The 16,488-nt window shown below is 45.8% G+C and overlaps 1 protein-coding gene across 3 annotated transcripts in view; it reads left to right on the top strand.

The window, feature by feature from the left end:
* ATG9A (autophagy related 9A) overlaps positions 1-16,488 on the top strand; it is a 70,896-nt gene that overhangs the window by 41,706 nt on the left and 12,702 nt on the right. For all 3 annotated transcript variants that reach the window (XM_077447874.1, XM_077447873.1, XM_077447875.1), the window contains 4 exons: positions 4,014-4,167; positions 8,279-8,458; positions 11,498-11,743; positions 14,458-14,624. In XM_077447874.1, the coding sequence (XP_077304000.1) occupies positions 4,014-4,167; positions 8,279-8,458; positions 11,498-11,743; positions 14,458-14,624 (747 nt within the window). The remainder of the gene's footprint in view (positions 1-4,013; positions 4,168-8,278; positions 8,459-11,497; positions 11,744-14,457; positions 14,625-16,488) is intronic.

Below are 16,488 nucleotides of genomic sequence, written 5' to 3'. Positions count from 1 at the left end.
GTTTTTTTAAATAATCATTCTTACCAAGGTGGATGCAGCATCAGACCCCTAGTGCCTCTAACACTGAGAACCAAGTGATCTAGCACTGCCGATCGCTTGGTTCTCACAGCTTTCTGCTCTGCCCCCCCCCCCCCTTTTACGCTCATCACAGCCCCCACTGGAGCGCTGGGCTGTGGATGGGGTGGGAGCGGCTGGCTCAGGCTCTCAGCGGAGATCCGGGTACCGGTCCAGGCATGTGGACACATCCCGACTCCATTGTTGAGACTTGCCTGAGCCTGGAGTGGCTTTGTGGCGTCGGCCCGCTGTCTGCTGAAAATGGGTCACAGGATTGCAGAGCGAACTGCACTCCTGTGATCCACAGGAACAATACAGCCAAATGAGCTTTGGCTGTACTCCTTTTTAAAGTGTTACTAAACCCACAACAGTAAAATCAGTCTGTATATGCAGTAAAGCATAACCTAAGGGGTTAATCCTCCGCATTGTCTAAAAAGGCTGTTTGATCCTGTCTTCTCTGGTCCTCCTCTTTTTCCATTGTCCCCAATCCATCTCCTGATAGAACAGAGTCTTAGGAGTCACTTTGCACATGCTCATTTTGTTGTATTGCTAGAGCGTTTTTTTTTTTTTCTTGGAAGGGTGTATGTGATCAGCAGAGGGCCAATCGGCACTGTCCAGACAGAGGGTCAGGGGTCCAGCAGCCTCATGGGACAGTGTGGCAGCTCACAAGGTGCAAAAGGATAAGCGCATATCCTCCCACCCAGTGCATGTAAGTTGTTGAGTTGCAGTGCGTCTTCAGCTGTCGGGAGCTGTGTAGGACATCAGAAACAAAATTGTAAATTCTGGAGTGCATGGACAGGTTTCGTGGTGAGCCTGGCTACATGTTTCAGAGCGCAACTGCTCTATTTTAAAACCCACTTTTCAAGTTTTTTACAATCTACTGCACTTATTGGCGCCCTCTGCTGTTTCCTTTAATCCCAACTGTATGCCCTTGTACACACGGTCGGACATTCTGACAACCAAATCCGTCGGATTTTGTCCGAAACTGTTGCATACACACGGTCGGACAAAGTTGTCGGAAAATACGATCGTTCTGAACGTGATGACGTTATTTCGTTAAGACGGGACTACGTTCAGGCTAGTAGCCAATAGCTTTGATGTAGGAATTTGATCTGAGCATGCGTGGCACTTTGTCCGATCGGAATTCTCTACACATGATCGGAGTATGTCCGATCGGAGCATTTTGTCGGAAAATTTTACCAACAAGTTGGAAAACTTGGTCCGTCGGATACTCCGATGGAAACAGTCCGATAGAGACCACACACAGTCGGAATATCCGGCCAAAGGGTCCGATCGGACACATTCCGTCGGAATCTCCGACCGTGTGTACCAGGGCTATGACAGCTGTATGCTGCTAAATTCCAGCATAAAACTAAAGCAACAGCCGCTTGAAGTGGGTGATTTTAAAGCCCGGATGACATTTTATCACTGTAACGCATTCAGTCTGCCTGAACAGTAAAGAATTGTCTCTTCGAAACTTTTCATTTATCCTGATGATGGTATATCCATTAGTAATTGCTTTCATTCAGCTGGACTTGCTTTGTATGATGATGATATTTGCCTTGCTTGCCTGACTGAGGAACTGAATTGAAGAAGTGGCTTGGGCAAGTTGCAAAATGTCTCCAACATTGCAGAACAAGTTCAGTTAAACGTGACTAACTACTTCTAGCTGCTAACCCAAGAGTAGAATGAATCTCTGTAAACATAAGAAGAAAAAAAAAAAATGGGGGAAGGGAGAGCACCTTCTAAGTGTATTATTAGGTCAAGTTTATTAGCGAAAGTCACAATTGGCAACACATTCACAAGCTAAAAAAAAGTCACTCTTCACAATTAAACGCTGGCATCCCGGTCCTGTGCCCATCTCTCTGAGCAGACTCCACTCACAATGTGCTCGGCTCTGTCGCTGAAAATTGACGTCATCACATACAGAACCACGTTGGAACGCACTGGGCTCACTGGGCAGAGATGGCGTCACAATAGGAGGAAAGCAGGGCATGGCTACGCATTTTGGAGCATGGCTTGATGGAGTGCACATGCTCTGAAATGTTTAGCTGTGCCTTGCTTCCATCCTGCCATGACGACATCTCTGCCCGGCGAAGGCATTCTAGTATGGTCCCTGCTGAAAGCTGAATGTAAAAGAAAAAAAAATTGCTGGCAAAAAAATTAGCAAAAAGCTTGGGGTCCCCCCCCCCCCCCCAGGTCCATACCAGTCCCTTCAGGTCTAGTATGGATTATGCGTGCTGCTCGGCAGGTCAGGAAAGGGAGAGGACAAGCAAGGCCCCCCCCCCCGCCTCCTGAACCATACCAGGCCGCATGCCCTCAACATGCTGACTCTTATATAGCAATGGGGCGTAGCCATCCAATGACATCATCTGTTGTCACAAGGGGCGGGCTCTCCGGGTGATGTCATCGGATGGCCATGGATGGCAACCAGCTTATATACAGTGGTAAAATAAGAACTCGCAAAACACATCAAAAATCACCTCAAAAATGCACCACTTGCGTTTGTGGTGCAGATCCATTGAAATCTATTAGCCGCAAATGGCGGGAAAAAATTCCCCGACCCTTTCCAAAAATGCACTGGCCGCAAAACGCATAGATGTAAACTAGTACCATAGGAAACCATATTAAATGAACTGTAGTGTGTTTCTGCAAACTGCAAAACGCACTAAAAAAGGCATAGGTGTGAATGCAGGGTCAAAGACGTCATATGAAGCTGGAAGTGTTTAACCAGTTCCCGACCAGCGCACGCCGATGTACATCAGCAGAATGGCACGGGCAGGCAAATGGGCGTACCCGTACATCCCTTTAAATTTGCCGCCCTGCCATCGGGTGCGCGCCACCGGCGGGGTGCGCTCCCGTGCTGGTCGGGACCCCCGTGAGTCCGGTCGCGGGTCCAGCGGACTAAATCGCTGCGGGCATACCCGCGATCGTCTCACGGGGCGGCTGAATGGAGACATGCCGTTGTAAACAGCATTTCCCCATTCTGCCTAGCAACTAGTGATGCTGATCTCTGCTCCATGTGATTGGAGCAGAGATCAGTGTTCACTAAATCAAAGCCCAGCCCCCCAACAGTTAGTAACACACCCCTAGGAACACTTAACCCCTACACTGCCACCCACTGGTTAACCCCTTCACTGCCAGTGTCATGTACACAGGAATCACTGCATTTATATAGCACTGATTGCTGTATAAATGACAATGGTCCCAAAAATGTGTCAAAAATGTCCGATGTGTCCGCCATAATGTCGCAGTCACAATAAAAATCGCAGATCGCCGCCATTACTAGTAAAAAATTTAATTATTAATAAAAATGCCATAAAACTATCCCCTATTTTGTAAACGCTATAACTTTTGCGCAAACCAATCAATCGCTTACTGTGATTTTTTTTTTTTACCAAAAATATGTAGAAGAATATGTATCGGCCTAAACTGAGGAAAAAAATGTTTTGTTATATATTTTTGCGGGATATTTATTATAACAAAAAGTAAAAAATAATGCGTTTTTTTTCAAAATTGTCGCTCTATTTTTGTTTATAGCGCAAAAAATAAAAACCGCAGGGGCGATCAAATACCACCAAAAGAAAACTCTATTTGTGGGAAAAAAAGGACATCAATTTTGTTTGGGAGCCACGTCGCACGACCGCGCAATTGTCAGTTAAAGCGACGCAGTGCCGAATCGCAAAAAGTTGTCTAGTCTTTGACCAGCAAAATGGTCCGGTCTGTAAGTGGTTAAACAAAGGCAAATAAACACTGACATCTACAGCAAAAAAAAATGACATGTCCTTTACTGTTCTGCAGCCTGACTGCATTCCAATAATACAAATAAAAGATTCAGTTTGTCTTCAAACCTATATTTAATCTAAAAGGAAGGGGGGGGAGGGGTGCGTCTGTCCTCTGAAAACAAAGCTGGAGGTTAGTATTTGACGTGGTAACTCAGGATAGCATTTTTCTTTCAGGTCATTTATCCCAGAAGAGCACATGGTCTTCTGTCCAGAGCAGCTCCTAAAGGTGATCCTGGCTCATATCCACTACATGCCCGACCACTGGCAGCGCAGCGCTCACCGGGCCGAGACCCGCTGCGAGTTTGCACAGCTTTTCCAGTACAAGGCGGTGAGTGTTCTCCTGACCTCCTGCACCGAACTCTTTAGCGGTTGCAGATTAACCACTTAAGGACCGAGCCTCTTTCTGAGATTTGTTTTTTACAGGTTAAAAACATTTTTTTTTGCTAGAAAATTACTTAGAACCCCCATACATTATAACATTTTTTTTTAACACCCTAGAGAATAAAATGGCGGTTGTTTGCAATACTTTCTGTCACAACGTATTTGCGCAACGGTCTTACAAGCCCACTTTTTTTTGGAAAAAATACACTTTTTTTTAATAAAAAATAAATAAGTCGTCAATAAAGTTAGCCCAATTTTTTTTTTTTATATTGTAAAAAGATAATGTTACGCTGACTAAATTGATACCCAACATGTCACGCTTTAAAATTGCGCCCGCTTGTGGAATGGCGACAATCTTTTACCCTTAAAAATCTCCACACGTTTAAAAAAATTCTACAGGTTGCATGTTTTGAGTTACAGAGGAGGTCTAGGGTTAGAATTATTGCTCTCACTCTATCGGAAGGATACCTTTTTGCGTTTGCTTCTGCATGCGAGCTCGTCGGGACGGGGAGCTTTAAAATAATTTTTTTTTCTTTTTTATTTTACTAAATTATATTCATTTTTTTTCACTGTTTTAAAAAAAAAAAATAATTTGGGTCACTTTTATTCCTATTACAAGAATGTATATATCCCTTGTAATAGAAAAAAGCATGGCGGGTCTTTTTTAATTATGAGATCTGGGGTCAAAAGGTCCTCAGATCTCATATTTGGAATAAAAATCGACTTTGAAAAAATGTGCCTTTTAAGAGCTATGGGCGGAAGTGATGATTTGATGTCGCTTCCGCCCTGCTATGGTATGGAGACGGGTGGGGGCCATCTTCCCCCTCACTCGTCTCTATACCCAGGCACAGAGAGGACCCGTTCGCCTCCGCCGCTGCCGACGGCTCCAGGAAGCGGTGGAGGGCCCCTCTCCCACCGCCGATAACGGTGATCTCGCAGAGACCACCATTATCGTAAATATGACCGGCTCCTGAAAAGATGGATATCTCGGTAAAATGATTATGGTGACTGGAGCTCCTTTTTAAAGTCACAGCGACCTGGAAAGCAACTACTTTCTTGTGACTTGAATGCCAAAAAGTGTAAAGTTGCATGAAAGTCGCACTCAAAATTACGCGACTTTACAGTAAAACTAGTGAGAACGGAGCCTTCTTCTCTATATTAGAAGTTTCTAATCCAGCAGGATAACCTGATTATTAAAGCGATTGTATATATTTTGGTAAAAAAAAAAAATCTCCTAAACCTGTATGGTTTAGGAGATATTCCCCTCGCAATGAGCCGCTGACTGCGCACAGAGGTTTCTCGGCTGAAAGCCCGGCAGATGCCTGACCCTGCCGGAAAGAAATCTCCCGCGTGCATACGCTGTGAGTGGCCGGAGCCGCGGTACCCGGAAGACACGCCCAGGGAACATGTCAGCTCCCTCAGCGTGGATGGGGTGAGATGTCCGGGCCTCGGTCTAAGGTAAGTATTTCATAATGAGCTAGTATGCGGTGCATACTAGCTCATTATGCCTTTTCCCTTACAGGTCTGGAAATGTCAGTGGGTTTACTCCCAGTTTAACTGCAACAAGCATGCAGATACAGGAACACTTAAAATGTAAAGCTCAGTAGTAAAGCTGTAGCATTGATACCTGCCTCTTTATTTTTTGTTTTGTTCTTTTTATTCTATGGCAGATGTATGGCGTTTCACTAAGCCGCTTTCAACATTTCAAGAGTTGAAAGCTAAAAACTCTGAGAGGTGTGGCTGTACTGTAAGGGATTGTAGTAAATATTTTCTCATCTCAAATTAAATGTAAATGAAATTGCTTTTCAAATTTAATGTAAACCAGTGCTTTGCCTATGCAGGGAAAAGCAACAGGTTTGCATTATTGTTCCCCTCACCAGCAGTAGATACCTAATGCCCTGTACACACGGTCGGACTTTGCGACAACAAAAGGATTTTGGCCCAAACTTGTCTTGCATACACACGGTCGCTCAAAGTTGACGGAAAATCGGATCGTTCTGAGCGCGGTGACGTAGAACACGTACGACGGGACTATAAACGGGCCAGTAGCCAATAGCTTTCATCTTGTAATTTATTCTGAGCCTGCGTGGCACTTTGTGCGTCGGAGTTGTCTACACACCATCGGAAATTTAAACGATCGGATTTTGTTGTCGGAAAATTTTATATCCGGCTCTCAAACTTTGTGTGCCGTAAACGCCAACGGAAATAGTCAGATGGAGCCCACACACGATCGGATTTTGCGACCACACGATCCAATCACACATTTTTCTGTCGGAAAGTCGGACCGTGTGTACAGGGCATAAGGCTTCATGTACACAGGACAAATCTCAACCTCTCCTGAACGCCGGAACATCACAGCTAATAATACCAGGTTTAAAAACGTGTGTTTTAGCGACGTTTACTAGCGGCGTTTGCGTTCAGGAGCGTTTACTAAAGATAACCTCAGTAGACCCTTCCAAATGATTATAAAGCGCGAAAAACAAGTATTTATTAACTTTTTCAGCCATTCTGTGAGAGAACAGTGTGAGTAGCAGCTGAGAAAGCAGTGTGCTTGTAGCTAGCTGTTATTTTTTTGGTTGGTTTGTTAGGCCCCTTTCACACTGGGGCAGGAGCGGCGTCGGCGGAAAAGCGCCGCTATTTTTAGCAACACTTTACGGGCGTTTTAGCACCGGTATGCGGCCGCTAGCGGGGCTGTTTTAACCTCCGCTAGCGGCTGAAAAAAGGTTAAAACCTCCCGCAAAGCGCCGCTGGTATAGCCGCGCTGCCCCATTGATTTCAATGGGTAGGAGTGGTGAATACACCGCTCCTTCACCCCTCCAAAGATGCGGCTAGCAGGACTTTTTTCACCATCCTGCCAGCGCACCGCTCCAGTGTGAAAGCCCTCCGGCTTTCACACTGGAGTGAAAGGGGCCGTTTTTTTTTTCAGGCGCTACACAGCGCCTGAAAACCGCCCCAGTGTGAAAGGGGCCTTAAAGTGGTTGTAAACACTTTACAACCACTTTTTGCTACAGGTAAGCCTATAATTAGGCTTACCTGTAGCTACACTGGATATCTCCTATACCTGCACGGTTTAGTAGATATCCCCTGTATTTGAATGTGCCAACGTCCTCGGAACATGCGCACTGAAGCAAGCTGAAGCAATGGCACGTACGTACCGTTGCTTCAGTTAGACTGTGCAGTTACCGGTGGCTCCCGCACACATGCGTGGGAGGGACCTCATTGCGGCTCCGGCCAATCACAATTCATGTCAATTGCCACCTTTGACGTTCTCTTGGAAAAGAGTGGACCCCCCCGTCTAGTTTGCATGGACACCAACGTGAGGAAAAACATGCCACCAGAGGAACGTCTGTTGGTGATTCAACTTCAGCGTCAAGTAATGCACGTCGTGTACTGTACAGCATACTTGGCTGATGAGGGGAATATCACATGGTATATCAGGCTTGCAGGCAGTGATGATTGAGTTTTTGGTGTGTTTTTAGCATTTTTCAGGCTCAAAAGTAATAAATAAAATGTTTCCTTTTTAAAAATGCTTCTAGACGAAAACGCAGGTAGCCGCTGGAGGGCCGTAGTTTGAGGATCCCTGCTCTAAACTCAACTGCCTAGAAACAACTATAAACGACCCTGTGTACATGTACTGATAAGATAACATGGAGGAGAGTTCAGGGGCAGTTGCCCAACTGTTCCTAAACGTCCGTTTACCATCAGCAGTGTACATGAGGCCTAACTTTCCCCTCCATTCTACCAGAATTGAGGAAAATATCCAGTGCTGCTAGGAATTTAGAAACATGTGACTCGGTCCATGTGACCGCTCGAGACAAAACAGCAGCCCTGTCCCATGGGAAGAGTCCATAGATCTGTGTTAGCATTGACTTGAATGCCTTTTAGTTTACACAAGGTGGCTTCTCCTGCTCATGGCAGCAACAGAGCAGCAGGTAAGTGGAAGTATGGGAGGATTGAAGTGAACTCTGCATGTGCAAAGCTGCAGGTTCACTTCAACACAGCAATTTACTGCACAGTATTGGCGGGTCTCCGATTGACTTTATTGTTCTAATTTTCAGGTCTTCATTCTGGAGGAACTGCTCAGTCCGCTGCTCACTCCCCTTGTTCTGATATTCAAACTGCGCCCCAAGTCATTAGAGATCATTGACTTCTTCAGGAATTTCACAGTTGAGGTGGTGGGCGTCGGGGACACCTGTTCATTTGCACAAATGGATGTCCGCCAGCATGGCAATCCTGCCGTAAGTATGCAGTCCTGAAATGACATAGGTTTTAGATGGGAGTCCCTTGAACTCCTCTCCTAGAACAGGGGTCTCCAAACTTTCCAAACAAAGGGCCGGTTTACTGTCCTTCAGACTTTAGGAGGGGTGAACTGGCCATTGGGAGCAGAAATTGTCATGTTAACAGTGGGAGTAAACCATGCATCGTTGGCATTAGGGGGAGGACTGGTGCCCCATTGTTGGTGTCAGTGGGGGAGGATAGTGCCCCATTGTTGGTGTCAGTGGGGGGGCAGTAGTGCCTCATTGTTGGTGTCACTGGGAGGAATAGTGCCCCATTGTTGGTGTCACTGGGAGGAATAGTGCCCCATTGTTGGTGTCACTGGGAGGAATAGTGCCCCATTGTTGGTGTCACTGGGAGGAATAGTGCCCCATTGTTGGTGTCACTGGGAGGAATAGTGCCCCATTGTTGGTGTCACTGGGAGTGCTAGCGCCCCATTGTTGTTGTCACTGGGAGTGCTAGCGCCCCATTGTTGGTGTCACTGGGAGTGCTAGCGCCCCATTGTTGGTGTCACTGGGAGTGCTAGCGCCCCATTGTTGGTGTCACTGGGAGTGCTAGCGCCCCATTGTTGATATCACTGGGAGTGATAGCACCCCATTGTTGATGTCACTGGGCGTGATAGCGCCCCATTGTTGATGTCAATGGTAGGAATAGTGTCTTGCATTAGTGGGAGATCAAGGGCCCGAAAAAGGCATTCAAAGGGTTACATCCGGTCCCCTGGCCACAGTTTTAAGACCCCTGTCTGAGAAGAATACATGGTATGCACAGACGGAGAAGCGAATTCCTCTATCATTAAGGCTCGATTCACAATATATGCGGTGCGAATGTGCTTCAAAACTGCATCACATCAAAGTCACAACCTGTACATGCAAACCGATTGCGGAGTCTATGTTAACACCCCAAAATCGGTTTCCAAAACGCAGTGTGGTTTTCAGAATCAGATCGTATGGGAATGAACACCCATAAAATCCGATTCAGTTTTTTACAAAAAAAAAAAAAAAAGATCCTGCACGAGTTTGGTGCGTCTTGAGCCATGCAAATCCATGGCTCAAATCGCACCCCGGAGACACCGCATGTAATTCGCACAGGAGTGCGCTGCGATTCCTGTGCGGTGTCCCACGTCGCAGCACTGTGAACCCGGCTTTTTAACCCTATTAAAGCCTATTCAGAAAAAAATAAAAATAAGATTTTTGAGATCTCCCTTTTGGACCTTTCATGTAGTTTGGTTGTAAAAAAAAAAAAAATTATTTGGGTGAGCTGTCCACTATGTCATTTTATAGATTTAATTAAAAATTTTATGGAAGTGTCCAGCACTGTTTGAAGCAGTCTTTAGAGATAGAGATTCAATCTATTTCAATTACAAGAGGTCCACTTATAAACTTTGTGGTCTGCTAAATATTTTTAATGGTCATGTATATATTTATATAATGTGAGCATATCCCCCCGTTTGTTATAGGTTTAACCAGAGCATTTTTTGTGATTCAGCGCAGCGTCGATTTTTACCTGACAATTGCGCGGTCATGCGACGTTCTACCCAAACAAAATTTACGGAATTTTTTTCCCACAAAGAGAGCTTTCTTTTGGTGGTATTTGATCATCTTTGCGTTTTTTATTTATTTTTTTATTATTATTTATTCTAAACAAAAAATATTGCGAAAATTTAAAAAAAAAACAATATTTTTTACTTTTTGCTATAATAAATATCCCCCAAGAATATATATATATATAATATATATATTTGGTTTGCACAAAAGTTATAGTGTCTAAAAAACAGGGGATAATTTTATTGCATTTTTATTATAATTTTTTTTTTTTTTATTATTAGTACTGGTGGCGATCTGAGATTTTTATCGTGACTGCGACAGTATGGCGGACACTTTTGACACTATTTTGGAACCATTGTCATTTATACAGTGATCAGTGCAATAAAAATGCACTGATTACTGTGTAAATGACACTGGCAAGAAATGGGTTAAACACTAGGGGGCGATCAAGGGGTTAAGTGTGTCCTAGGGAGTGATTCTAACTGGGGGGGGGGGTGGGCTACCACTGACATGACAGCGATCACTGCTCCCGGTGACCGGGAGCAGTAGATCTGTCATGACACAAGGCAGAACAGGGAAATGCCTTGTTTACATAGGGATTGCCCTGTTCTACCTTTTCACACCACAATTGCGGGCCGCCGGCGAACATCGAGTTCCCGTGACCCGCAGGAGCGCTCCCATGGCGTGCGGCGGGTGTGCACGTGCCAGCAAGGCGGCAAATTTAAAGGGACAAACCTGTATGCTCATTTGCCTGCCTGTGCCATTCTGCCGACGTACAGCTGTGTGTGTGTGTGCCAGTCGGCAAGTGGTAGGATTCTTTTTTCCAATTATCCTACCCCACTACTAAGGTCCTCCCTGCCCCTTATTCCTTTTGTTGCTTGGCTCCAGTTGCAGTATACCCTTTGTGAACTGGTGTCAAAGATCTATTTAACAAGAAGATCAAAGTGATTGTAAACCTATATTTTTTTTTATTTTTTTTTAAGAACTAACATGGTATACTTACCTGCTCTGGACAATAGTTTTACACAGAGGAGCCCCAATCCTCTTCTTCTTGGGTCCCGTATCAGCAATCATGGTCCCCCCCTTACTGAGTACTGAGTGCCCATCATGACAAGCCGCTTGCTATGGGGGCACTCATGTGGGCGCTTACTCCCAAGCCACCTTCTCATTGGCTTTGATGACAGGAGCCATTGGCTCCCGCTGCTCTCTGTGAGCCTATGAGGAGGGAGAGAGCCGCTGCTCTCGTTCACAGCGCTGGATCGATATCAGGTTTAGGGCTCACAAACCTTCAGCCTTCAGAATCACTTTTGCAACTTTGGTGAGGTTTTAATGGTAATGATCACCTCCATAAAGTGAAACTGTAAGTTGGGAGGAAATGTGGGCAATGTCCTCTCCGGTGTCATAGTGAAGGTGTGGGGATGTGCCAGTAAACAGTGTGTGTCTTTCCTCCGGTTACAGTGGATGTCTGCCGGGAAAACTGAGGCCTCGGTGTACCAGCAGGCGGAAGACGGGAAGACAGAACTATCTCTCATGCATTTTGCCATAACTAACCCACGCTGGCAGCCACCTCGGGAGTGCTCGGCCTTCCTGAGTCACCTGCGGGAACGAGTGCAGAAGGACAGCGGTGGAACAACGCCAAAAAATAACGCCGGTCTGGCACAGCTGCTGCACTACTCTGCGTTGTCATTGCAGTCCGATTCTGAAGTAAGTGTATGTCTCCTTTTTATTCACACTTCATTTCCATTTAGGCCTACGTCCAAAAATGAAATTGGCAATGCATTTAAAATATACAAAGAAAGGTGAGTCGCCCTGGGATTTTAAATGAGGGGGTCACAGAGTAACGAGAAATGCCCTGTACACGCGGTCGTAAAATTCAGACGGAAAAGGTTTGATCGGATTATATTGTCGGGAATTCCCATCGTGTGGGGGCTCTGTCAGACTTTTTCTGTCGGAAATTCCGATGGAAAAAATTTGAGCGCAGGATCTAAAATTTTCCGACAAAAAAATATGATCGGGCTTTTTCTGATTGTAGAGAATTCCGATGGATAAAGTGACACGCATGCTCAGATTACATTACGAGACCAAAGCTATTGGCTACTAGGCTCTATGTAGTCCCATTGTACGCAATGAAAGTCACCACGTTCCAAACGACCGGATTTTCCGACAACTTTGTCTGACAGTGTCTATGCAACACCAATTTCGGACAACATCTGTCGGAAAAAATCTGACGGATTTTCTGGTTGGAATGTCCGACCGTGTGTACAAGGCACAGTAGTATAAACGTTTATTAAAATGAATGTACCGTATTTATCGGCATATAACACGCACTTTTTCCCCCCTAAAATCAGGGGGAAATCGGGGGTGCATGTTATACGCCAATCCCCCGCTGTTTCTAACCCTTTCTGCCGTTCTCTATGGCTTCCGGGTATTTTCGGCCACACTCGACCGTTCCCGGCTAGCTTTGGACGTTCTCGGCTATTTTCGGCCGTTCTCGGCAGCTTTCGGCCACACTCGGCGAGTGTGGCTGAAAATAGCCGAAAACGGCCGAGAACTACCGAGCGCCACCGAGCTACACAGGACATCCGCTCTCTATCTCAGCGGCGCCATTTTTAAATGGCAAACACACTGACAAGGCTGCAAATGCCTGACAAGGCTGCAATGCAAGGCTGCAAATGACACTGACAAGGCTGCATTGATGGACATTTAAATGTAAGTTTTTTTTCCTTAAACTTCCCTCCTAAAAGTTTTTTTCTTTTAAATTCCCTCCTAAACTTGGGGTGCGTGTTATACGCCGATAAACACGGCTCAGCCAATGGATTTGCACATACCGTATTTATCGGCGTATAACACGCACCTTTTTCCCCTTAAAATCAGGGGGAAATCGTGGGTGCATGTTATACGCTGATCACCCGCCGATTGCAAGCTCTTCTGCCTTTTCTGCCGGTCTCGGCAGCCTTCAGCTTTTTACGGCCTCTCTTGGCTATTTTCGGCTGTTTCGTCCGAGAGCTACCAAGCGCCGCCGAGATACACAGGACATCCGCTCTGTATCTCGGCAGCGGCATTTTGAAACGGAAAGCCTGCTAAAGAAACTGACAAGGCTGCAAATGACTGGGAAGGCTGCAATGGAAGGCTGCTAATGACATGTAAGGCTGCAATGCAAGGCTGCAAATGACACTGACGGGGCTGCATTGATGGGCATTTAAATGTAATTTTTTTCCTTAAAATTCCCTCCTAAACTTAGGGTGCGTGCTATACGCCGGCGCGTGTTATACGCCGATAAATACGGTAATAAAGAGAATAAATAAAGTTGATACAAACGTTATACAATGCAGTATATACAAATGCACGCATCAGAAAACCAGACGCGCGTTTCGCGAGATCATTGCTCGCTCATCGGGGGGTGGATGCGGATGAGATGTATCTAAATAGACAAAAAGATGTGTCACAGTGGTAAATGTAAGAACAATGGCAGAATGGGCCAGAGCAAAAGCAAATATTTCATATACATGTTTTAGCCTTTCGACCTTGCCTCCAACAGTGGTGGTGGTCTGTGGCCTTTGTGTGCTTTGTTGTCTCCTCTGGCAGTTGGCAGTTTTTTTGTCTGGCGTGGGAGCTGCGATATGCTAAGGGAGATTTTTTTTTCCTCCTGCTGTCCCCTCCCCCTCGTCCTGCGGACTTTGTGGAGGGGCCACCGGCATATCGGCGCCATGCTCCTATACCCATTGGGTGGCTTCCGCGGTTGAGCTGTCACCCAGTGGCAGTGCAGTTTGTCATCTTGGATGGACAGGAGTCCACTGTGCATGCGTACTCCCATTGGCACTGGAATTGAGCAATTTTCTTTCCTTCCACCCGAGGGGGAAGAAAAGAAAATTGCATAATCTATGGCCTACTGTATATGTTAATGCTAAATTGCTTAGGGCTAGGTTAAAGGGATTATACAACTGATACATCATTGTAAATAAGCAACAAAACTGAACTCAGTATAGTTGGTATGGAAATGACACATTTAGAGCCCTTTCACACTGGGGAGATGGGGGCGGTAGCGGTAAAGCGCGGCTAGTTTTAGCGGCACTTTAACCCTCTAGAACGGGTTAAAAAGGGGTTTAAAACCGCTCCGCTACACTTTGCAGGCACTTCGGCAGCGCTGCCCATGCATTCCAATGGGCATGGGTGATTTGCGAGCGGTATATGCACCGCTTGAAAACTGCCTCAAAGACTGGGACTGCAGATAAGGCATTTTTCAGGCACTTTACAGGTAGCTATTTTCAGCGCTAAAGCCCCTGAAAAACACCCAGTGTGAAAGGGGTCTTGGTGACAATAGTCTTGCATCAGATATAACCACGTTAGTTATCAGTAGCCGATAAAAGGTGTACCGGTTTAATGTTTTTTTTATTTCGGTCTCCCCTGTTCTGTTTCAGCCTCACAGCCTTATGGCAAATGTCTTCACTGGAATGTCTCCGGGAGCCTTCCCTCCACACACAGATGTCCTCTGCTCTCCGCACATCTCTGCCGTGTCCGAGGTGGCCTCTGCTCTCCGTTCCTTGTCTCCGCAGCAGTCCTGCCACACAGCACCAAACCAGAGCGGGTGAGGACAGTGCAATGATGTAGAACAATTGGAGGCGCCTGTCCTGTGCTATTAGCGTTATTGTGTGTGCGTGTCTTATCATTTTAGAATGGAAAGCCATGCATAAGGGTTTAAATACATGACTTATACCGTGTACATGTAGCCGGACTTTTCGATGGAGTCCCGCCGAAACGGACTTGTCCACACACAATCACACCAAATTCAGACAGATTCGAATGTGATGACTTACGACCAGACTAGAATAAGGAAGTTCATATCCGGTAGCCAATAGCTGCCCTAGCGTCTGTTTTCGTCCATCAGACTAGCATACAGACGAACGGATTTTTTGACCAGACTTGAGTCCGTCAGAAAGATTTTAAACATGTTCTAAATCTAAAGTCCGTCTGATTTTTCGACAGCAAAGGTCCGATGAAGCCCACACACGGTCGAATTATCCGACGGATTCATTCCGTCGGACCTTTGCTGTCGAAAAGTCTGGCCGTGTGTACATGCCATTAGAGATCATCTACATATATAGAACAGCTGCTTTTGTTTTAGTAACTCTGACCATTTTTTTAGCACCTGATATTTACTTGGTATTGAAATTAATGATTTAAAGTGTATGTCCACCCAAACATACACATTTTTTCCCCCTTTTTTTTTTTGTTTCAGATAACATTGGGGAGGATTAAAACCCCTGTAAGCCCTTGTACACACGGTCGGAGATTCCGACGGAATGTGTCCTATCGGACCGTTTTGTCGGCTATTCCGACTGTGTGTGGTCTCCATCGGACTGTTTCCATCGGAATATCCAACGGACCAAGTTTTCCAACTTGCCGGTAAAATTTTCCAACAAAATGCTCCTATCGGACATACGCCGATCATGTGTAGCCTACTCCGACGGACAAAGTGCCACGCATGCTCAGATCAAATTCCTAGACCAAAGCTATTGGCTACTAGCCTGAACGTAGTCCCGTCTAACAAAATAACGTCATCACGTTATGTACAATCGGATTTTCCGACAACTTAGTCCGACCGTGTGTATGCAACATCACTTCAGGACCTCTTCCGGAATTAATCCGTCGGAATTACTCCGACGGATTTGGTAGTCGGAATCCCCGACCGTGTGTACAAGGGCTAAGGCTTCATGTACACTTGGCCGCAATGTACCACGGCCGCAGTATCCCAGCTGGTGGTCAAAATACTCCTAAACTGGACACGATTCTTCTGCGTTCAGGAGCGGGAGGTTGAGTCTCACCTAACCGCAGCAGCAACTAAACGATGCCAAAAGCCTATGTGTAAATGGACACAATGGGGTTTATTTATTAAAGGCAAATCCACTTTGCACTACAAGTGCACTTGGAAGTGCGGTCACTGTAAATCTGAGGGGGACATGCAAGGATAATAAAAGAAATAGCATTTTTGCTTGTACATGATTGGATGATAAAATCAGCAGAGCTTCCCATCAGATCTACAGCGACTGCACGTCCCATGTGCACTTGTAGTGCAAAGTGGATTTTCCTTTCCTAAACCAACCCTATAGGCTTTTAGGACGTTGAGTTTTGACAAAAAAAAAAACTCCAAAAGCTCCTAAACTCAAGTTTAGGAGCTGCTAGTGTACATGAAGCCTTGGGTTTCAACTGCTGTCTGCAGGTCTGTGAGGCTTCTTACACGTGTGGCCAGGGGGTGGTTAAACCAGGTGGTTGAGCCATGGTTTTTACTGCCCCACCAGCTGCCTGCCCAAACCTGGAAATGCAGCCACAATGAGCTACGCACAGCGAGGATTAAACAACATTCACCAGGCATTATTACCACTGAAGTCCACCAGTGCAAGTCTATAAGGGCCACGCTGCAACCACATGCTAAGCACACAATTGTGGTGCAG

This window comes from Lithobates pipiens, unplaced genomic scaffold, assembly GCF_037356315.1.
Source record: "Lithobates pipiens isolate NorthernLeopardFrog02 unplaced genomic scaffold, aLitPip1_a1.2 Scaffold_22, whole genome shotgun sequence".
NCBI classification, from domain to species: domain Eukaryota; kingdom Metazoa; phylum Chordata; class Amphibia; order Anura; family Ranidae; genus Lithobates; species Lithobates pipiens.
Note: the sequence above shows the minus strand (reverse complement) of the source record. Positions and strands in the feature narration are given on the sequence as shown.